General features: G+C 36.5%; 1 protein-coding gene and 1 pseudogene across 1 annotated transcript; one reads left to right on the top strand and one right to left on the bottom strand.

The window, feature by feature from the left end:
• The first annotated feature begins 4,425 nt into the window (after window positions 1-4,425).
• LOC116582387 lies at window positions 4,426-9,219 on the top strand (annotated as a pseudogene).
• Window positions 9,220-12,291: 3,072 nt separating this feature from the next.
• On the bottom strand, window positions 12,292-13,055 carry LOC116582134 (uncharacterized protein CXorf51A-like). The gene is made up of 2 exons (XM_032329528.1): window positions 12,844-13,055; window positions 12,292-12,657 (listed from the first exon to the last, which is right to left on the bottom strand). The coding sequence occupies exons 1-2, from the start codon at window positions 12,964-12,966 to the stop codon at window positions 12,433-12,435; spliced, it is 348 nt and encodes a 115-aa protein (XP_032185419.1). The 5' UTR covers window positions 12,967-13,055; the 3' UTR covers window positions 12,292-12,432.
• Between the last annotated feature and the right edge of the window lie 11,117 nt (window positions 13,056-24,172).

A 24,172-nucleotide genomic window follows, 5' to 3' on the forward strand; every position in this document is an offset into this window, starting at 1 on the left:
TTAACACATTTTCTCTCCCTCTTTATTCTCTGTATATAAACTATGTACATATATATGTATATAGGTATGTATGTATATATAAAGTATTACTTCCACTGCTCCCTCAATCATTTAAGAGTTAAGTCACACATATGATGAGTCTTTACCCTAAATACCTTAAGAGGTATATCCTAGAATAATAAACCACAGTAAAATTACCTAAACCAGGAGATTTAACACTGATGCAATACTCTTCTTTAATTTAGGGATCTGAAAACTATAGCCCTCAGGTCAAATATGGACCACTGCTGCTTGTTGTTGTGAATAAAGTAAAGTTTTACTGTAACACAACCACATATTGTCTGACTGTTTTCGAGCTACAACGACACAGCTGAATAGCTGCACTAGACTATATGACCCCACAAGTTTAAAAATATTTGATCCTTTATGGAAAAAAAGTTTTCTGACCCTTCTTTTATTCAAAGTCTGTATTCAAATTAGACTTTTTCCAAGTAGGAACCCCTTATAGTTGTATTTCTTCATTTAGAATTCACCTGAGATAACTCATGGCATGTAGTTCTCATCTTTCTTTAATCACCTTCAATCTGCAACACTTCCTTAAGCTTTCTTTGTATTAAGTGACATTGAAAGTTTTGAAGAATAAAGGCCAGTTATTTTATAGAATGTCTCTTGATATGGGTTTATCTGATATTTCCTTATGATAGATTCAGGTTATGCATTTTTTTTGTAGAAATAACATTAAAAAGATGCAGTGTTCTTCTCGATGTATCCTCTCATCAGGTGTGTGATGTCCCTTTCTCCCCTCGTTGGTGATACTCATTTTAATCAATTAATTTGGTGTTTGGTTAAGTTCTTCTAATGTGAAGTTATTATTTTGCCTTTGATATTAGCATGAAACTTTTTGGTAGATAAGTAAGACTGAATAAATACCCTGTTCTAAATAAATTATCACTATGATGGTGAGAAGTATTTTTCTGAAGTATTGTATGCATATTTTAATATCTTGGAAGAATGCTGAAGGACAGGCCTATGTACACAGAGTACAGAAGAAATGTTTTAAGGACAGCATTCACTAGAAGGCAGGATTCACACAGAATGCTGAGAGCCTTATCTTCAGTGCCGTTTTTGAGTGTGAATAATGGATGTTGTACTGAAAACAGGAAACCTTGTTTGGCTGACAGGGTATTTATGGTGTAAAGTACTACAGAAGTACTGAGAATAAGTTCTTAATAATATTCTTTCAGAAAACACAGTATAAAAATTCAAATACAACACTATAAGATGAATAAGAAACTTCCATCAATTCAAAACATTTCAATATAAGGCATGACTGTCTATATGCCAGAAAGAAACAGACCACACATACAGGTTTGGGGAACAGTGATTTGCAGCAGCTGTCCATGGCCAAATACATCACTTATCATGTGGGGCTCTAAGAAATAAGTCCATTGTTCTGAGCTGAGACATAGTCTTCCTGCCCTTGGTTAGGGAAAGTCACTTAGACTACCACTTTCAAAATGACGTCTTTAAGTTATGGGAGCTGACATACCAAATGATTTGACTCAAGATAGTCAAAGTGAAGGTCACATCACTGTCCTCAAAGTCTGATTTTGTTCAGGAAGTAATTAGAAGAAGGATGATTAGGGAAGCAAGAAACAGAACATTTTCTTCCAGTGTTATTGACTTAGCATTGATTGATGTTTTAGTTCTGTCCACTCTCTGATATTAAAAAAAGAGGATGAGTTGAAGGACTAATTTTGAGTACACCCACTTTCAATTTCTGCTCAGTATTAGCTTGGAATAAAGCAAATAGTGAAACGATAACAGTAAAGACAAGAAGGGTAGCAGATGTTTTTTCTAGATGATAGCAGAGGGATTTCCTGATACAGAACTAAGGAAGTAGTAGGAGAGAACTCTCACAATGTACTTCAGTGATTGGAGTGTTAGTCTCCAGTTCTCCCCATTCAGATAATTAGATAAAACATTGTCTTACAGTCTTGTAAATACTGGTTTTTAGGCAATACCATGTGTAGTTTTAATATTATTTATTTTGATAACAAGTGGATAAGGTTTAAGTTTTGGGTAATAATGGTAGAACAAGTTGGTCTCAGCTGTAGTATCCTAAAAGGGTGCTGAGGAGTCAGATTCTCCATATAATGTATAAATACAAGCTCCCTGAAAGAGTAGGGATGACATGAAAGGAACAAATTATACAGTGTTGAACCTCACCACGTCTTGGCATACACATGTAAAGATAAGTGTTAATGTTTGCTGAGCTGTTATGAGTATTCAACTGAATGCATGCGAACTGATTACAAATTTGTATATTCCACTGTAGTTTCTTTTCCACTTACAGGAGAAAAATGTTTTAGATGCATTGGTCACAAAAATCTTCATTTAGCTTCTTTGGAAAGTGGTTAATTTTTGAAGGGTGTAGTATCAATGTAAATCTGGATCATGAGTTTCATAATTATCCAAGATGGAGATTTGATAGGAGATTAATTTGGACATTTTGTCATTTGTAATTTTTTTTTAATTATTTATTTTCAGCATAACAGTATTCATTATTTTTTCACCACATCCAGTGCTCCATGCAGTCTGTGCCCTCTATAATACCCACCACCCGGTACCCCAACCTCCCACCCCCCCCGCCACTTCAAACCCCTCAGATTGTTTTTCAGAGTCCATAGTCCATTTGTAATTATTTTAAGACTGAAAATATCTTCCCATTTCCAATCACTGACAGGCTGCTTTTAGAAATTCAATTATATATTCACTTAAAATATTTATGAGAGCCCATGGAACAAAAATTTTTCTAGAAGCTGGTAAAGCCACCTAAAGACAGCGTAGGTATTGGGGGTATTCAGGAAAGGTTTCAGAGTTCCTAGTCTGAAGTAAGAAATGAAGAGAAATGAAAATTTTAAAACTGGTTCAACAATTCACTATTTTGCTTTCAATTTAAGATTTCCACAAAATAGTTACTTATGATACTTTAAAAGCAAGTCCTTTAAATAGTTTCCAAATGATTGATGTTAAGTTTGAGGACTTGAGGGTATTGCTATTTATCTTGGTTTGTACCAGAATGATACAACTAAGCAACAAGGCCTCATCAGAATTCTCCATGAAACAAATGCAAACACAGGAAATGCTATAGATTACTTTTTTTAAAAAATTAATTTATTAAAACCTTTTTTTATAAACATGTATTTTTATCCCCAGGGGTACAGGTCTGTGAATCGCCAGGTTTACACACTTCACAGCACTCACCATAGCACATACCCTCCCCAATGACCATAACGCCCCACCCCCCGGCTATAGATTACTTTTAAAATTATGATGGTTTGGAAGACAGGATCTGCAGACAGATTGCCTGAATTCCAATCCTGGCTCTGTCATCTACTACTTGCATAGTTTTAGGTAAATAAAAAAAAAAACCCTAATACCTCTGTAAAGTTTCTTACTCAATAATGTTATTAGGAGAATTAAACAAATGTATGCAAAATATTTGTAAAAATGGCACAAAGAAAGCACTTAATAAGTATTAGTATTATTATCAAATGCAGAGAAACTGTACATGTGAGAAAATCCATAGTCCAAAAAAGTTTCATCACTAAAGAAAAATGAATGAAAACAAATGAGCTGAAAATGCAATTCAAAAAGTTAAAAAACAAAAGGAACCATGAGAAATGAATTATTAAATTTAGCAACATGAATTATTGCATTGAAAATAGAGATTAAAATTAATCCAAGCATTGGCACATCAAAAAGAATGAAAATAGACAACTTGGTAAAATCTAATTATGAATCAGAGAAAACACCAGATAAGCTGTCAAAATTTGAAAGGAAATAAAATTATTTTTAATAATGGTGAATTTTTTGTTATCAATCATCACAGTCTTATAATTTGCCTCTGGAAAAAGTAGGTTCTTCATCTGGAGACTAAAACCAAGTCATGCAGTTGAGACATGGTTTCCTTGTATTTGACTGAATGACAGTGTGAATAGCTGGTTGGTGCTTGGAGAATGGTGAGTGAGATGGCAGGTAGGTGAGGGTAGGGAGCAAAGGTCAGGTGCTGGGAAGTTGTTGCCGTCCTTAGGAATGTGACAGTATTTGGAATAGAAACTTGGACTTGGCAGTCTCGGCAAGGTTTTTCTTTCAGATTTATTCTTATGTATTTCTATGTCCTCCCTTAATTCTGAATAAATATTTCAGAATGCCAGCCTAGCTTGGCTAGGTTATGGAAACAAAAGGAATAGGGTTAAGACAGAGACATAGAGGGGCGGTATTACACTTCTGAAACTGGATATGATGGAGGATTTTTTTTTTAAGATTTTGTTTTTAACTAATATCTATACACAACATGGGGCTTGAACCTACAACCCCAAGATCAAGTGTTTCCCATTTAGACAGGTTCCCCTGGATATGATGGCAGTTTTAAAGAATTCTAAGGGTTTTGGTGCAATTCAGGGGGCTGTAAAGGACTTTTTCCTTTTAATTAGGCAATTACTTGGTAGTCATTTTTGTAGTTTCCAGCACCCAGAAGAGTGCATGCCACATGGTAAGTGCTGAATACATGATTGTTAAATGATTGAGGCCATTTTTATATAGGCAGATGAGGTGATTCTTCTATCTTACCCTGTTAATGGTCCTGTAGTGGAGAAACTTATGGGAGAAATGAGAGAAGGTGGTTTCCATGTTTCTGTTGCTTTTTAGCAAGGTTGCTCTACTCAGTCCACTAAATATGCCTGTTCCCTGCATGCACTGGTCTTTTGTCCTTGGTGATATTTTCCAGGCACATGTGTGCAAACACTCATCTGTAATTGAATAGAACTTTATTTATCAAATACATTCTGTCAGAGAAGACTCTGGCTGTAGCAACTGGATCCAAGCACCATCCTCCTGGAATGTTCTAGGGAGGAATAACTTTAGCACTAATAACTCAGTTACTAGTGTATCTACAGGATCCAAAACAGCAATTTGAATTTGTGTGTGACTTATAAAAACTTTGCAGGGTGTATTGCTATTTCCACTAATAGCACACAATTACATGTGCATTCAGGCCTGTAACCTTGCCTACTTGAAAGATTAGTGGCCATTATTTCCTTCCCAAAATAAAAATGTGTATTTCTAGGTGATACAATTATGTGGGAAGCACCTAGTGCTGGGAGATGAGGTGGAATCGATCTACCCATGATAGGTAGACTATCTGTGGTCTACCTATCATGGGGAATATGGCTAGAAGCACCGAAGAACCCATCCCTGAAGGCCAGCCTCAAGGGGTCTACCTAAGACTGAGGTTGGATTAGAATAGAAACATTCTCTCCATACTGCTAACTTATCAAAGAATAACAACAGCATTTACCACTAGGTAACTGGCAAAATCATGGAAAGAGAGACTCTCTGTATGGAACCAATGTGCAGGGACAGCTGAAAGCTGAGACAGAGCACAATCATGGAGGAAAAACTTCAGCAATCTCAAGTACTCAATAATGTGGACTAAAGGGAATCTTTGTGCACTGTTCGTGGCAATGTAAATTGATACAGTCACTATAGGAAAGAATGTGGAGGTTCCTTAAAAAATTAAAAATATAACTGCTATATGATCCAGCAGTTCCACATCTGGGTATTTCTCCAAAACAGTGAAAACACTAATTTGAAAAGGTATATGCACCTCTATGTCCTTTGCAGCATTATTTACAGTAGCCAAGATATGGAAATAAACCAAGTGTCTACCGATAGATGAATGGATAGAGATGTGATGTATATACACAATGGAATATTACTCAGCCATAAAAAGGATAATATCCTGTCATTTGCAACAACATAAATGGGTCTAGAGGGTATAATAGGTATAATGCTAAGTCAGAAAAAGATAAATGCCATAGCATTTAACCTATGTGGAATGTAAGAAACAAAACGAAGAAGAAGACAGTACTCTCTCTTTTTTTTTTTTTAAACACTCTTAAATATAGAGAACACACTGTGTTTACCAGAGGGGAGATTGGTGGAGGATGGGTGAAATAGAACAAGGGGATTAAGAGTACTATTATCTTGATGAGCACTGAGTAATGTATAGAATTTTTGAATCACTATATTATACACCTGAAATTACGTAACACTGTAAGTTAACTATAATGGCATTAAAATTTCTAAAAATTAAAAATAGAATTATTTTGTGATCCAGAAACTCTGGATACATACACAAAAGAATTATAAGCAAGGTTGAAGACATATTTGTATACCCATGTATATCGCAGCATTATTCACAATAGGCAAATGGTGGGAGTAATCTAAGTGTACACTGATGGATGAATGGATAAATAAAATGTGTTTGTGTACAATGGATGTCATTCAACCTTTTAAACAGAAAGGAATTCTGACAGATGCTACAGCATTGTGAATCTTGAGGTCATTATGCTATGTGAAATAAATCAGTTACAAAAAGAAAAATACTGTGTGATTCCATTTATATGAGGTACCTAGATTTGCTAAATTCATAGAGACAAAGTAGAATGGCATTTGTCAGGAGCTGTGATAGGGAGGGGATGAGGAGTTGTTCTTCAGTGGGTATAGAGTTTGTTTTGCAGTATAGAAAGTTTTCAGATTACTGACATAAATGTGGGTAAATATTACTAAAATGTATGCTCAGAAATGGCTAAGAAGGAAAATGTCATGTCAGGTATATTTTACCACAAAAATAAAAAGCAGGAATGACTATATTATTATCAGATAAAGTATATGTCATAGCAAAAAAAAATTACTAAAGGCAAGGATAACCATTACATGATTATAAGAGTATCAAAGATATATCTACTCTGTGTGTCAGTCAAACAAGAGAGCTTCCAAATAATGCAAAAACTGGCAGTTGAAAGGAGACCTAGACTAGGCCATAGTTAGCATTGGACTTCACATAACCAATACTCAGTAACTGATAGAACTACTAGACAAAATCAGCAAGAATAGAATAACTGAACAATACAATGACCAATAGAATCTTATTTATGTGAACATAGAACATTCTACTCAACAACACAATATACACTTGTTTCATGTGTCTACAGAACATATACCAAGAGAGACCATATGCAAGACTGGCAAAGATAAAATTAGAGGAGACAAGGACCAATATCACTACAAATCCTGTAATTACTAAATGGATAATAAGGGAATACTGGTAAGAACTGAATGCTCCTAAATTTGAAAATTTAGAAGAAGCAAATCTGTTCCTTGAGAAGCCACCAATTACCGCAACCCCCCCCCAACAAAGTTATACAGGCAATATAATCAATCTTTTTTAAAAAATTTTTTCAATTTATTTATTTTCAGAAAAACAGTATTCATTATTTTTTTCACCACACCCAGTATAATATAATCAATGTTATAACTAATAAAGGGATTGAATTTTAGTTCAAGAAAGTCCTGAAGAAAAGTATCCAGGCCCATGTGATTTCACTGGAAAATTCTACCAAACGTTTAAAGGGGCAATTATAATCTATACCATAAAATCCAAGAGAATGGGGGCATTTTATATCTCATTTTATGAAGGCAGTATTGCCTGATAACAAAACCACAGATTACAAGAATAAAGTGGATAGAATCATCCTACTTGGTATTAAGGTTTACATTGTAGCCACCATAATGAAGGCAGTTTGCTGAGAGATGGACAAAGATGAATGCATAGAAACAGACCATGAAAACGCACTTGAGTGGAGGAAGAAAAACTATTGGCCTTTTTAACAAATGGTCCTGGAGTAATGAGATCTCCATAGTAAAACAACTAAATCTTGGCCTAAATTACATACCTTATACAAAAATTAATTTAAAATGGATCACAGGTTGAAATGTAAAGCTATAACATTTTAGAGAAGATGTTTAGCACTGAAGGCCAGGTGAAAAGTTCTTAGACCTGACACCAAAACTTGATCCATAAAATTGTCCCCATCAAAATTAACAACTTTTGCTGAGTGATCTTATAAGGATGATGAAAGGCAAGCTACAGACTGAGAGAAGATGTAAATCATATATCTGATGAAGGACTTGTGTCTAAGATATATAAAGAACTCTTAACATTCAACAGAATAAAAAAAAACTCAGAAAAAGTAGCCATAGGTGTGGCTCTGATCAACAAGTAGGATGTACCTGTATGATTCCTTTATTTCTGGGGTTGTCCTATCATTGTTGAAAAAGACATAGAAACTAAACTGAGGAACTTCTTAAAAAAAAAAGTACAAGAACTAGAGAAGGAGATGCAATGCCTTAAATAAGAGCAGGTCAACAATGATAAGAACTCAAACATTAGAGAAAATTCTTCAGAAACTGGAAAAACTAACTGTACATTTGATTTTAGTGCCAGTGGTCGAAGCCATGTAGCTCTAAGGATAGTCTACCTGGACTAGAGATACTAGGGCTTTGCCAGTCGGGAAAATGCAAACAATTACTGAAAAAGAAGCTGTCTGAGGCTCTAAGACTTGACCATGAGAAAGCAGACATTCAGCTCTCTCCAATGAGGGTCAGCGGACAAAGGTGTTAAGTGCCTTTGGACAATTTATTTCTCTTGACCTTTGTTCTCACTTTCCAAGGGGAAAGAAGTCAGACAATTTTAAAGAAGTCCACAGTGCTGCTAAAAAAATAATCCATCATAGCTGCATTTTCCATCTGGTGTTCCCTCCAGACATCCATATATTGGTCTGGGCTTTTGTCAAACCCAGTTTCAGTACTAGGTTCAGCTGTCTTGAGAAGACTTACTGCTATTTTTCCCTTTATGCTGATTTAGATGTTGTAACCATGAATTATGTGGCTCAGAGGTATGTTGGCACATATAATTTCAAAAACTTGTGTAAAATGGATGTAGCCAATGGAATGATTAATTTTCAGTAGAATTTTCCATCTGCCCTAATACAACTAATAGTCCAGAACCTGGATGAGGAGAGACAGAACTAAACTGTAAGAACTTTTCTAGTTATTTCAGTTTGGAGTGACTGATCAGAGATTCCTTTATCATAAATCCTGTTGTATGATGGTTATCTTCTTTCTGATTGGCCAAGGAATGGAGAAACCAGAGATTATTGATGAACTGAATGAACGTGGATGAAAAATCCCTAGAAACCTCAATAGAGTGTGGATGTAGAATTTTCTCTAGTCTTATATGACTTGAAGTTTGAAAATATTAAGTGGCTTTATTACTGGGAGGGTCAGGAGTTCAATGTCACCCACCTCTAACAATATAAGCTAAAAGTAGTGTGAAAATTCCCGTGTCGTATTGTATTCTGCAAGTACTGGACTGTGTTGCAGTACCCTAAAGGATATTTGCAAGACCAAAGATGGAAATTAAAAGCATTATTTAACTATAGACAACTTGCCAGGATCTAGGAGACAACAGTAGTAGAAAGGAAATATAAATAAAATATTTACTGTAAGAAGTCCTAGAAATTCAGATGATCAGTTCTTAAAGGAAGTTATAAAGTCCTATTAAGGAAGTTCTTTTTGCTTAAATAAGATTTAAGGATTTTCTTATCAGTTTCCAAAAAGATTGAAGAAGAAGAAACAAAAAAAATTGTAAAATGGAGATATATTTATGTACACCTGGAAACTGTGCCTTGTGTTCAAATTCCTGAAAGCTTGATTATGCAGATGTCAAGAAAGAAAGAAAATGGGCTACAGACATGAATAAAAATTTCAATGAAGAATATATACAGATGGCAAATGAACACATAAAAAGATGCTCAACATTAACCATCAGTGAAATGCAAATGAAAACTTCAATGAGGTATCACTATACAGGCACTAGAATGACTTAAAATTTTTTTGTTTAATGATAACACCAAATGCTGGTTAGAATGCAGAGAAACCATCTTCAGAGATTGCTGGTGAATATAAAACGATATAGCCACTCTGGGCAAGGGGGAGAATAGTAGTTTCTTATAAAACTAAGCGTGCCATTGCCACGTGACCCAGCAGTTGCTCTTGGACGTTTATCCCTGAGAAATGAAAACTTTTAAGTTCACAGTAAACCCTATCCAGGAATGATTATGTCAGCTTTATTTGTAATTTTGGAAATCAAAACCAAAATGTCCTTCAGTAAATAAGTGGTTTAACAAACTGTGGTACATTAACACTATGCAATATTACTCAGCAATAAAGAAAAAAAAACATTGGTACAACAATTTGAATGGCTCTCAAGGGATTTATGCTGAATGTAAAAGCCGATCACAAAAAGTTACATACTGAATGATTCTATTTATGTAACATTCTTGTAATGACAAAATTATGGAGATGAGCAAATTACTGGCTTCCAGGGGTGAGGGAGGATGTGGCTGTGGTTGTAAATGAGTAGCGAGAGGAATCCTTATGATGGGACTTTTCTGTATCTTGACTACAGTAGTAGACACAGGAAACTACAAAGTTGATAAAATTGCACAGAAATAAACATATACAAACTAGTTCATGTGTAACTAGTGAAATATGAATAATGTAAATAAATCATAGCAATCTTACCTTTCCGATTTTGATATTGTGCTATAGACATGCAAGATGTTACCATGGGGGGGCAAGGTTAAGGGTATAAGGCATCTTCTTTTTTTTAATTTCAGTGTTCCAAGATTTATTGTTTATGCACCACACCCAGTGCTCCATGCAGTATGTGCCCTCCTTAGTACCCACCACCAGGCTCACCCATCCCCTTACCCCACTCCCCTCCAAAACCCTCGGTTTGCTTCTCAGAGTCCACAGTCTCTCATGGTTATGATTGTTTAGTTGAGAATTTAGTAGCATTTAAAGGTGCTCCAAAGGTGCTTTAGTTTCATTTTATTTTTTAATTTTGAGATTATAAATTTACATGCAGTTATAAGACATCTTTCTGTTTCTTACAACTACATATAAATTTATAATCTCAAAATTAAAAAATAAAATGAAATTAAAGCAACTTTGGAGGACCTTTAAATGTTACTAAACTCTCAACTAGACAATCGTAACCTAAAAAGACAATATTGATGTACACAAGAACATTGCTGGTTCTCACAATAAGTATATTGAGTGAAAGAAGCTGGATAAAAATGAGTATAGTTTATATTTAGTAGCATTTTATACTACTGGAATCAGCACAATCTGTAGAGTTAGCAAGGAAATCAGTAGTTATCTGAGGATGGGGGTACTATGGCCAAGGGCCAGGAGTAAACTTGGGGGTGATGGATATGTTCCCTCTCAAAGTTGTGATGATGGTTTAACAGTGTACACATAGGACCAACCTCCACAAACTGTCACTTTAAGCATGTGCAATTATTATATGTCCATTACACTTTAATAAACTAATTTACAGTGATAGTCTCTTCAGAAAAAAAAGAACTTTGAGAGAACAAAAATAAAAAATATTCTCCCCTCCAAATACGTTTAGAATTCTCTGTAGACAATGCTTTCCTCTATTGCCTGCACTGAAGGCAGACTCTTCCCATGCCCTGCCCTTGGAAGGTCACTGCTCCACTCTGTTTCTTAAGAAAGTGGGCTAATCAGGGGCGCCTGTGCGGCTCAGTTGGTTGAGCAACTGCCTTCGGCTCAGGTCATGATCCTGGACTTCCAGGATCGAGTCCCACATCGGGCTCCCAGCTCCTTGGGGAGTCTGCTTCTCCCTCTGACCTCCTCCTTTCTCATGCTCTCTCTCACTCATTCTCCCTCAAATAAATAAATAAAATCTTAAAAAAAAAAAAAAAGAAAGTGGGCTAATCAGTGTTGGGTTTGTGGCTTCCAATCACCATTATTTTCATCTTTAGGGTGCTTTTAGTAGCTTTTATTAAAGCTACTAAAGGTTTTTGGCCCTTCTGAGGACTTTTAGGTGTTGACCATTATAGGGTAAAATATAGCAAACACCGCTGTGAGGTCAGTGGCCTGGAAGTTATTAGCTTGTTCATAACGCAGAGTACTAACCACTATACGATCACAGCCTATTTCCTTGTTCAGCTTTGGGGATGGTACTGCCACCCAAACACCTCACCCCATATAGGCTCTGGTAATTTATACTTTGACGTCATTCCCCCTTCCTGCGCCCCCCACCTCCCATAGACAGAAACACCAAGCCCCTTTTCTTCTTGCCCACTAGGTCAAGTGTTCAGGAGGAAATTTGTCTTCAGTGCTCAGTACTGACCCAGTCTTTATCCCCACAATCTGGTTAACTGTAATTCTGCCAGTCTTGCCCCCAACCCTACAGTACCCTGTGTTTCTTCCTTTTTGGACTACTGCCTCTTCTTTTCCCTCCCTGATCCCACCATGAGAGAACTCATAGAAACACACATGAACTTCCACAACAGGTTGGCTTTATTTCAGGTATCATCAGAATACCCTGATGCTGTAAAATTCAATGTCTACATGATGGGCCATTTCTCAGCCACCAGACCACTGGAGACTTAGCAGGTTATTACTGAAGTCTCTGGCCTCACTCTGGAGTTACTGGCTGTGCGGGTCATCATTTGATGTGGCAGACACCTCCACCTTCTCTTGGGCTTGCTCTGGCTCATTTTGGTTCAGTCTCTCATTCAGGCTGTGATAGTGACCAAAGACTGGTGTTCCAGTTTTTTTAGGCTTTCTTGTAGGGTTGGTAGTTTTTACTGAGACTTTTTTACTCAAACTCCTTTGAACAGGTCTTTTTACCTTCAGAGTTGTCTTCAGCACCTGGAACAACAACAGAGGCCAAAAGGGCATTGGCTTAGGGGAAGAAGATAGGATATTGATAGAAAAGGGGGCATCATGAGCAGATGTCAGGGCTGAGGAAGGAGTTTGTGCCAGGTGAGCAAATGGTAAGATTCTTAGGGAGGGGAATCAGTGAAGAAAAGAGTATCTTGAGTAGGGTCATCTTACCTTGCCACCACCTTTGGTCCTGGGTTGATAGGGACTCTTTGTCTTTTTCCTCTGTTCAGAACTTGAGGTTGGTTGCTCCATATCCTTGTTAGGCTGTGGTAGTTTCCTGGGTACCTTAGACATATTGAAGCTTCCCAGTAGTCTACCCCAGGCCTCCTAACTGTTCTACTGCATATAACTCTTCCCAGGACAACAAAAGACCATACCCTTCAGCTGTGATTGGTCAGCTAGACTCTTGCCAGCCAATAGTGGTTAAGGTGGGGCTCAGGCATCACAAAGCCCTCCTTATGACACTACTCTGTTTTGGGGAAGGTTGCTGGAGAGGCCAAAATATGGCTTTGGGAAGGTTGCTAGGGAGTTCAAAATGTGGCTCTGACATTTCAAAGTGCCATTCCTGACCCTTCTAGATGGGAGGAGAAATATTAGAAGGTGAAAATGGTTTGGTTAGAGAAAGGGGGCTTTTCTTTAACATTCCCCCCCAAAGTTTTCCCAAACTGAACTACCACTGTTCCTCATATCCCCACGTTCAACCGTGGTAGTACACATGGTAGAGAAAGCACCTTTCCTGCCATCTGTTCCCTAAGGCCACCCCTATTCAGTGGTTTATTTTGCTGTATCCCACCTTTAGTTGTTAGCTAGTGTTTGGGACATTTTACCTAAAATCTCTCCAAGAGCAATATGACTGAATTTAAATATCAGTGGAACTATGGATCATCTTATAAACTAACAAAAAACTCCCATGAATAAGTTCTCTACCTATAGCATTTGGTGTTGAAGTCTACTGATTTGATTAGATTGTTTTCTGCCAGCTCTGTGTCTTACAGGCAGAGATTAGAATTAATTGACCACCCATGAAGGTTGCTTTTATCTTTTATTATATTTTTAGACCCTGACCATGTTAGTGTCATTGAGTTTTGCAAGGTTCTCTCTCTTATATTTTATTAATATTTTATCTTTATATTTTATCTGTTTTTCTTCTTCCTAGATCCCAACACTCATTTCTTTCCCACCATTAGGCATCTACTCTGATGTGTTTCAATTATGTCCTTGCATATGTTTGTACTCTTGTGAAACATGTGACCTTCTTAAATATGCAGTGTTTGAATGCATATTATCATGCTGTAGATCTTGTTTCTTAACTTATGCACTCAAACCTATGCTTTTAAGTTGAACTTATATGGCTCTATGCATCTAGTTCACTGTGTCTAATGCTTCATCATAGTCCATTAGCATCATGCACCAAGTTTTGCTTGTCCATTATTTCCCCTTTTGAGGAACACCTGTGTTGGCTCTCCACTCCATTCCTACAAACAATGCTGTGATGAACATCCTCAATCATGTTCCCTTACAGACTTCTGCATATATTTCTCTGGGATATACACTAAAGGATAGAATTTCTAGGTCCCACATACACATAATTCTTAGTCCATTTGAGCTACTATAACAGAATACCATAGACTGGCTGGCTTAAACAACAAACATTTATTTCTCATAGTTTTGGAGGCTGGAAGTCCAAGATTAAGATGCCAGCATGGTCGGGTTCTTGATAAAGACCATCTTCTTATGTCCTTACATGGCCTTCCTTGATGGGTGAGAAAGAGAGTTCTATCTCCTCTTTTTTTAAAATAGGGCATTAGTGCTGTGAGTTGTATAAGACTGATGGAATCACAGATCTGTACCCCTGAAACAAGTAATACATTATATGTTAATAAAAATAAATAGGGCATTAATTGCATTATTAGGCCCCATTCTCATGACCCATTCTAACCATAATAACCTCCCAAAAGCCACACCTCCAAATACTATCACATTGGGGATTAGAGCTTCAACATAAGAATTTTAGAGGGACACAGACATTCAGTATATAAGGAATAATTTTGCTAATTATTGCCAGATTGCTTTCCAAAATCTACCAATAGAATTATATTGTTACCTGTTTCCCTACACACTAACTAATACTTGGTATGGAAGGCAACTTCTGATATGGCTCCCAGTTCACACTTTTGTGAAATCCACTACCCTTGAGTGTAAGATATATACAGTGACTTGCTTCTAATGAATGGAATCCATAGAAACTGGCAAAAGTAGTGGGGTGTTATTGATCATTAATTAACATAATGAGGTTTCCCATATTGTGAGATAATCAGTGAAAAGTCTCTTAAGGAACATCCCACGAGGAACTGAGCCCTCTGCGCAACAAACCACAAGGAACTGAATCCTATCAACAAGCACACTAGCGGACTGGGAAGTTGGTGCTTTCCAAATGAGACTTGAGATGATGTAGCCTTGCAAGAGACCCAGGGCCAGAGGACCCAGCTAAGCTACTCCCAGGTTCTTGACCCACAGAAACCCTGAGATAATAGATTTTGGCGTTTTAAGCCACTAAATTTTGGGGTAATATTTTTACATAGCAAATGATAACTTAAGATTTTTATTTATTTATTTGACAGACAGAGATCACAAGTAGGCAGAGAGGCAGGCAGAGGGAGAGAGGGAAGCAGTCTCCCTGCTGAGCAGAGAACCCGATGCGGGGATTGATCCCAGGACCCTGAGATCATGATTTGAGCAAAGGCTTTAACCCACTGAGCCACCCAGGTGCCCCCAACTTTTAATTTTTAAAGAAATTTGATAACACAATCTCTTTTTTACTTCTGTGATTACTAGTGATGAAGCTATTCAGATTTTCTATCTTTAAAATTTTTTTGGTTATTAATATTTTTCATTATTGGATTTCTTATCTTATTCATGTTGATTCCATCATTACTTTGTAATTTTTGGATGTTAATTCCTTGTTTGTGAGCTTTATCTTTGATTTATACTTTAAATATAAATCTTTGATATTTATCTGGTTTTGTTATTCTCAACATACTTTTCCTGCACCATCTGATATGTGGTGATATCTTTATCATGTACCTTTTATTTTTAGGGAGTATTCATCGATCATGGCCTCCAGTGCTAGGCTGAATGTAGAGGCAACATCAGATATTTATATCCTGAAGGTCATGTGCCTAAGGTGTTAATAGTAAGTAGGAGAGGTTTTATTTGTTTTTGCTATGAAGACTTAATCATGTTAAAGAAGTTTCTAACTGTTCTCAGTTTTTGGTAAAAGCTTTTTAAAAAAACAAACAAGAGATTCTTAACTCTAGGAAACAAACTAAGGGTTGCTGGAGGGGAGGTGGGTGAGGGGATGGGTAATTGGGTGATGGGATTTAAGGAGGGCCCTTGATGGAATGAGCACTGGGTATTATATGCAACTGATGAATTACTAAATTCTACCCCTGAAACTACTAATATGGTATATGTTAACTAAACTGAATTTATTTATTTATTTTTAAAGATTTTTATTTACTTGACAGAGAGAAAGCGAACATAAGCAGGGGGAGCAGCAGAGGGAGAGGGAGAAGCAGGCTTTCCACTGAGCAGGGAGCTTGATGCAGGACTTGATGCCAGGACCCTGGGATCATGACCTGAGCTGAAGGCAGACACTTAACTGACTGAGCCACCCAAGTACCCCAGATAAATTGAATTTAAAATAATTATAATTATTTTATATATAATGTATATAATACATATAATAATTATATATATAATAAATATAAATATATAATATATATAAATAAATATAATATATAAAAATAAAATAAAATATATATAATATATATAATATATATATAATATATATAATATATATATTATACAATATATAATAACTATAATATATATAATAATAATTTAAAATAATCATGTGTCTGAAAAGATGTTCATCATCACTAACCATAAGGGAAATGCAAATCAAGAATACAATGAAATAACCACTCATACCTGTAGGAATCAACAAGAAACAACATGTTTGGTTGAAGATGTTGAGAAAAAGAAACCTTCATGCACTGTTGGTGGGAATGCAAACTGGTGCAGTCACTGTGGAAAACCACAGGAGATTCCTCAAAAAGTTAAAAATAGAACTATCATATGATCCAGCAATCACACTACTGTGTATATCCAAAGAATCTGCAAAAACAGTAATTCAAAGGGATACGTGCATCCCTGTGTTTTTAGCAACTTTATTTACAATAGCCAAATAATGGAAGCAACTCAAATGCCTATCTATTGATAAGTGGATAAAAAAGATGTGGTATATGTATGCAATGGAATATTATTTAGTCATAAAAAGAATGATATTTTGCTATTTGCAGTGACATGGATGGAGCTAGAGGGTATTATGCTAAGCAAAAGAAATCAGAGAAAGACAAATACCATATGATTTCACTCATGTGGGATTTAAGAAACAAAACAAAGGAGCAAAAGGGAAAAAAGAAAGAGGGACAACCTAAGAAACAGACTTTTTTTTTAAAAGATTTTATTTATTTATTTGACAGAGAGAGATCACAAGTAGGAAGAGAGGCAGGCAGAGAGAGAGAGAGGGGAGGAAGCAGGCTCCCTGCTGAGCAGAGAGCCCGACGAGGGACTCGATCCCATGACCCTGGGATCATGACCCGAGCCGAAGGCAGCGACTTAACCCACTGAGCCACCCAGGCGCCCCAAGAAACAGACTTTTAAGTATAGAGAACAAACCGATGGTTACTATAGGGGAGGTAGGTGGGGGGATGGGTGAAATAGGTGATGGGGAGTAAGGAACATACTTGTCCTGATGAGCATAAGGTGATGTATGGAAATGTTGTACACTTGAAATATACAAGTTGTACACTGTATTACACTGTACACCTGAAACTAATGAATACTTAAAAAATAAGTCTTTATAAAGTGGTTTTGCTATACCTATTGAGATAATTATTAAATGAAATATTTTCCTTATTTTATTAGGGTAGAGAATCATGCAGACATTTTCCTACCTTAAATCAGTCTCACATTCCTAAGGCAACTATTCAATTATGATGCATTATTATTGTCACCTTATTTTATAATTTAATATCTGTTTATAAGGGAAATTGTCCTTTTTAAATTATTGTATTGATTTTTCATTATATTCAGTTAGCCAACATATCATAAATTTTTATTGTAATGTTCAGCAATTCATTAGTTGCCTATAACCCCCAGTGCTCATACCAACACGTGCCCTCCTTGATACCCACCGCCTGGCAACTCCATCCTTCTACCCTCCACCCTTCTGTAACCCTCAGTTTGTTTCCTGGAGTCCAGACTCTTATGGTTCATCTGCCTCTCGGATTTCTTCCCATTCAGTTTTCCCTCCCTTCCCCTATGATCCCAATTATCCTTTAAATTTCATTTCATGATGTTTTTTCTCAGTTTTGAAATTGAAATTATGCTAGTCTTATAAAATGGCTTGGTAAACTTTCTCTCATTTTCAGTTTTCTGATACACATGTATGAAAGAGAATTGTCTGTTCCTTGAACATTTTGTAAAATTTATAAAGCCATCTAGATCTAGGGCTTCACTGTATGTGGGGCAGTGGATGAGGAGAGTCTGATTACCATTTTTATTTAATAGCTGTCTGCATTTGAATTTGTGACAGGGACTACTTAATAATACCAATTCATTCCCTTTCAGAATTTAGAACCTATTGATGCATACATTTGTGTCAGAGAGAGATCCAGAAAAGGTGACTGCAAGTTGTGACTTTAGATCTCTAGCCAAGTGGACTTACTAATAGTTCACCCTTGAATTCACCAAATCCCTTACCACATGCCATATCAGAATTCACCTTTCAGCTGGTAGGGCTGATTCTGTGAAAAGAAAGTGGATGAGAAGGGGCTGAGTGAAGCATGCCCCACTGCTTCTTAGAAATTGAAATTTACCGGGGCGCCTGGGTGGCTCAGTGGGTTAAGCCGCTGCCTTCAGCTCAGGTCATGATTTCAGGGTCCTGGGATTGAGTCCCGCATCGGGCTCTCTGCTCAGCAGGGAGCCTGCTTCCTCCTCTCTCTCTGCCTGCCTCTCTGCCTACTTGTGATCTCTCTCTGTCAAATAAATAAATAAAAAATCTTTAGAAATTGAAATTTACCAATGAATTTCTCCCCATTCCTGGGTGGAGAGAGGCTAAATGTATAAAAAATGACACCAGAACAAATAAGAGTCTCCCAAACTGTTGGCCTTATGGGTTTCCTCTGCAAAATTCAGCCATTTGTACTGTTTACCCCAACAATATGTTCGTTTCTTCTTAAGCTTCCAGTATATTGGCAAGTACTTACTCACGCTATTTCATTCCTTTTTAAGATGCTACAGTATTTTTCCTTGTTCATATTTTGAGTCTTATTTTTTTTCTTCGTGTCTCATTTATGGTTTATCTTACTAATCTTTTTAAGTAATCATTTCTTTTTTTAAAAAAGATTTTATTTATTTATTTGACAGACAGAGATCACAAGTAGGCAGAGAGGCAGACAGAGAGAGAGGAGAAAGCAGGCTCCCCACTGAGCAGAGAGCCTGATGCGGGGCTCGATCCCAGGACCCTGGGATCATGATCTGAGTCGAAGGCAGAGGCTTTAACCCACTGAGCCACCCAGGCGCCCCTTAAGTAATTATTTCTTGATGATGTAATTGTTCTTTTCGTCTATATTTCTATTTCCTCCTTTCTGGTTTCTTTTGCATTTACTCTGTTGCCCTTTCTTCCAGCTTGTTGAGCTATACTCATAGTTTGTCTGTCCTCAGTATTTTTTGATTTCTGATAAAAGTATTTAAGCAGTAAATTTCTCCTAACACACTATGATACTTATATATCACAAACCTTTTAGTGTTAAGTAGTGTTAGGAATATCTCACAGGTTTTTAAAATTATTACCTCTTTAATCTAATCATGTAGTATGATTTTAGTTTCTAAGCATATTGGATATTAAGCTATCCTTTAAAAAATTATTTTTAATTTTATTATAATTAAAAGACATAGTCTGTAGGATAATGATTCATTAAAGTTTGTTAAGACCTTTTTTAAAAAAAGCTTTTATTTATTTATTTGACGTACAGAGATCTCAAGTAGGTGGAGAGGCAGGAAGAGAGAGAGAGAAGAGGAATCAGGGTCCACACTGAGCAAGAGCCTGATGCAGGGTTCGATCCCAGGATCCTGGGATCATGACCCGAGCCAAAGGCAGAGGCTTTAGTCCACTGAGCCACCCAGGTGCCCCTTGTTAAGGCTTTTTTTGTGAACTTGTATTGTCAATTTTGAGACTATTCCTTGATTATTTGAAAATAATGTGTATTTCTATTTGTTGAAGGTAAATTTTCTATATACTATATAGAGTATATATACTATATATATATTTTCTATATAGTATATAGTATATATAGCATATATATAGCATATGTACTATATATATGCTATATATACTATATACTATATAGAAAATATAGTATATGTACTATATATATGCTATATATACTCTATATAGTAATATATCTATACCAGTTTGTGCTTATTGATTCTTTTTTGTTTAAATTCAATTAACCAACATGTAGTACATCATTAGTTTCAGATGTAGTGTTCAATAATTCATCAGTTGTGTATAACACATACTGTTCATTGCATTGTGTACCCTCCTTAATGCTCATCACCCAATTACCCCATCCCCCCAACCTCCCCTCCAGCAACCCTCAGTTTGTTTCCTGAGATTAAGAGTCTCTTATGCTTTGTCCCCCTCTCTGGTTTCATCTTGTTTCATTTTTCCCTCCCTTCCCCTATGTTCTTCTGTCTTGTTTCTCAAATTCTTTGTATCAGTGAGATCATAGGATAATTGTCTTTCTTGATTGACTTATTTCACTCAGCATAATACCCTCTAGTTCCATCCATGTCATTGCAAAAGGCAAGATTTCAGGTTTTTCGATGGCTGCATAATACTCCATTGTAGATATATACCATATCTTCTTATCCATTCATCTGTCGATAGACATCTGTGTTCTTTCCATAATTTGGCTCTTGTGCACATTGCTGCTATAAACGTTGTGGGTGAGCCAGGTGGTGGGTATTAAGGAGGGCATGCATTGCATGGAGCACTGGGTGTTATATGCCAACATGAATCATGGAACACTACATCAAAAACTAATGACATATGGTGACTAACATAACACAATTTTAAAAATAACCAAAAAACCCCACTGTGCTTATTCATTGTATTATTCATATCCTCTTTCTCTGCTTCACCCCCTCCCTGACCTTGGCCCTTCTTCTTTTGATTTCTAGTTGCCTAACATAACTATTTCCATACTTTCATTTTCATCCACTATACTTCCGATGGGGGCCTCCTTTGTTAGCATTCAGCACCTTACCGACTGATTATTTAGTGGGACACATGTCTGAGCCTAAAGACTTTGCCATATCTCCATCTGAACCTTCTATGCAAAGACCTAGAATATCTATAACCATTATGAAAGGATGTAGGTCCCTGGAGACTTATTAGGTGCAAAAGTCTCCCTACATTTTTATTTTTGGGGAATGGAAATGAAACGCCCGAGACTTCCTCTAGCTGGGAGATTTTTAACCACAGTTCCTTTAGATCTTTCATATCTTTATTATTATTATGGGAGTTTTTAATGAACAGAAAGTACATGGCTTCGCTCTTTATTCAAGCAGTGGACATATAACAGGAGCTCAGTAAATGCTTGAATGAATAAATGAATGACTACATAGATGCATGAATTAATGTATAGGCAGCTTATAGTCAGTGACAGTACCTTTATTCTGAAGCACTTTCACTTAGTCATCTGTAATTATTGAGAATTATCTTCTCATTTTCTTTAAACATTTATTTAATTAACAGTAATACTCACATATTTATGCATGTCAGTAAGCCATTGGAGTTTCTTTAAAGTGTTAATCATGTCCTTTGGCATTTTGCTCTTAATTTCTTTATTTGTATAAAGATATTATCTCTAACTGCATAAAGTTCATACTATATTACACAAAACTGCCTTTTATCTAGTCAACTATATTTGTTTTTTTCTTTATGACTTATGACATGGTTTTTAAATTATTATATTGTTGGGAGTAAGTATTGATGATTTGGAAACACTGAGACTTATTGTTCCTTCTTATGAAACTATTAGCAATCTCGTCTGGTATTTCCAATATCTTTTAAGCATGTTTTGACTTATGTACATTGTCTCTTATGCTTTTTTCACAAATTTTAATGTTTTATTGTTATTGTTTTTCACATTAAAAATAGGTAGGTAAGTGACATTTCTACAATCACCCCAATGCATAGCTAATTGGTCATGCCATACTTTCCTGCTGCAGCCCAGAATCCAGTTAAATGCAACATTCAGGCAGTCCTGACAAATGCACAAGCATTGACTAATGTGTGTATGTGTGTCTCTCTCTGTGTGTGTATATACCTGTCCTTTTTTTCCTGATGTATAATGTATTATTTGTTTCAGGGGTATAGGTCTGGGAACTGTCAGTCTTATGCAATTCACAGCACTCACCATAGCACATATGCTCCCCAATGTCCATCATCTAGCCATCCTATCCCTATCCTCCAGCAACCTTCAGTTTATTTCCTGAGATAAAGAGTCTCTTATGGTTTATCTTCCTCCCCAGTCCCATCTTATTTCATTTTTCCTTCCCTTCCCCCCATAACCTCACACCCTGCCTCTCGAATTCCTCATATCAGAGAGATCATATAATTGTCTTTCTCTGATTGACTTATCTTACTTAGCATAATACTCTCTAGTTCCATTTACACTATTGCAAAAGTGAAGATATCATCTTTTTGATGGCTGCATAATATTCCATTATCTATCTATCTATCTATCTATCTATCTATCTATCTATCTCTCTACATATATATCTCACATATTCTTTATCCATTCATCTGTTGATGGACATCTAGGCTCTTTCCATAGTTTGGGTATTGTGAACATTGCTGCTATAAACATTCGGGTGCATATGCCCCTTCAAATCACTACATTTGTATCTTTAGGGTACATACCCAGTAGTGCCATTGCTGGGTCTTAAGGTAGCTCTATTTTCAACTTATTGAGGAACTTCCATACTATCTTCCAGAGTGGCTGCACCAGCTTGCATTCCCACCAACAATGTAGGAAGGTGCCCCTTTCTCCACATACTCACCAACACCTGTCATTTCCTGACTGGTTAATTTTAGCCATTCTGACTGGTGTGAGGTGGTATCTAACTGTGGTTTTGATTTATATTTCCCTGATGGTGAGTTATGTTGAGCACTCTGTGTCTGGTAGCCATTTGAATGTCTTCTTTGCCGAAATGCCTCTTCATGTCTTCTGCCTATTTCTTGATGGGGTTATTTGTTGTTTGGATGTTGAGTTTGAGAAGTTCTTTATAGATTTTGGATACTAGCTTTTTATCTGATTTGTCATTTGCAAATAAGTTCTCCCATTCTGTCAGTTGTCTTTTGGTTTTGTTGACTGTTTCCTTTGCTGTGCAAAATATTTTGATCTTGATGAAGTCCCAATAGTTAATATTGCCCTTATTTCCCTTACCTTCGGTGGTGTTTCTAGGAAGAAGTTGATGTGACTGAGGTCGAAGAAGTTGCTGCCCATGTTCTCCTCAATGATTTCGATGGATTCCTGTCTCACATTGAGGTCTTTCATCCATTTTGAGTCCATTTTTGTAGATGGTATAAGGAAATGATCCATTTTCATTCTTCTGCATGTGGCTGTCCAATTTTTGCAACACCATTTGTTGAAGAGATGGTCTTTTTTCCACTGGACATTCTTTCCTGCTTTGTCGAAGATTAGTTGGTCATAGAGTTGAGGGTCCATTTCTGGGCTCTCTCTTCTGTTCCATTGATGTATGTGTCTGTTTTTGTGTCAGGACCATACTGTCTTGATGATGACAGCTTTGTAATAGAGTCTGGAATTGCGACAACACCAACTTTGGTTTTTGTTTTCAACATTCCTCTGGCTATTCAGGGTCTTTACTGGTTCCATATACATTTTAAGATTATTTGTTCCATTTCTTTGAAAAGAGTTGATGGTATTTTGATAAGGAATTGCATTAAATGTGTAGATTGTTCTAGGTAGTGTAGACATTTTCACAATATTTTTTCTTCCAATCCACGAGCAGAGAACGTTTTTCCATTTCTTTGTGTCTTCCTCAGTCACTTTCATGTGTACTCTGTAGTTTTCTGAGTACAGATTCTTTGCCTCTTTGGTTAGGTTTATTCCTAGGTATCTTATGATTGTGGGTGCAGTTGTAAATGGGATTGAGTCCTTAATTTCTCTTTTCTGTCTTGCTGTTGGTGTATAGAAATGCAACTGATTTCTGTGCATTGATTTTATATCCTGACACTTGACTGAATTCCTTTATGAGTTCTAGCAGTTTTGGAGTGGAGTCTTTTGGGTTTTCCACATAACGTATCATATCATCTGCCAAATATGAGAATTGGACTTCT

Source organism: Mustela erminea, chromosome X (genome assembly GCF_009829155.1).
Source record: "Mustela erminea isolate mMusErm1 chromosome X, mMusErm1.Pri, whole genome shotgun sequence".
Taxonomy (NCBI): domain Eukaryota; kingdom Metazoa; phylum Chordata; class Mammalia; order Carnivora; family Mustelidae; genus Mustela; species Mustela erminea.

Coding starts and splice junctions, on each gene's coding strand:
- LOC116582134 (XM_032329528.1), bottom strand. CDS start 12,966: ATGTCTAAGGTACCCAGGAAACTACCACAGCCTAACAAGGATATGGAG. Junction 12,658..12,843: donor GGACCAAAGGTGGTGGCAAG/GTAAGATGACCC, acceptor TTGTTGTTCCAG/GTGCTGAAGACAACTCTGAA.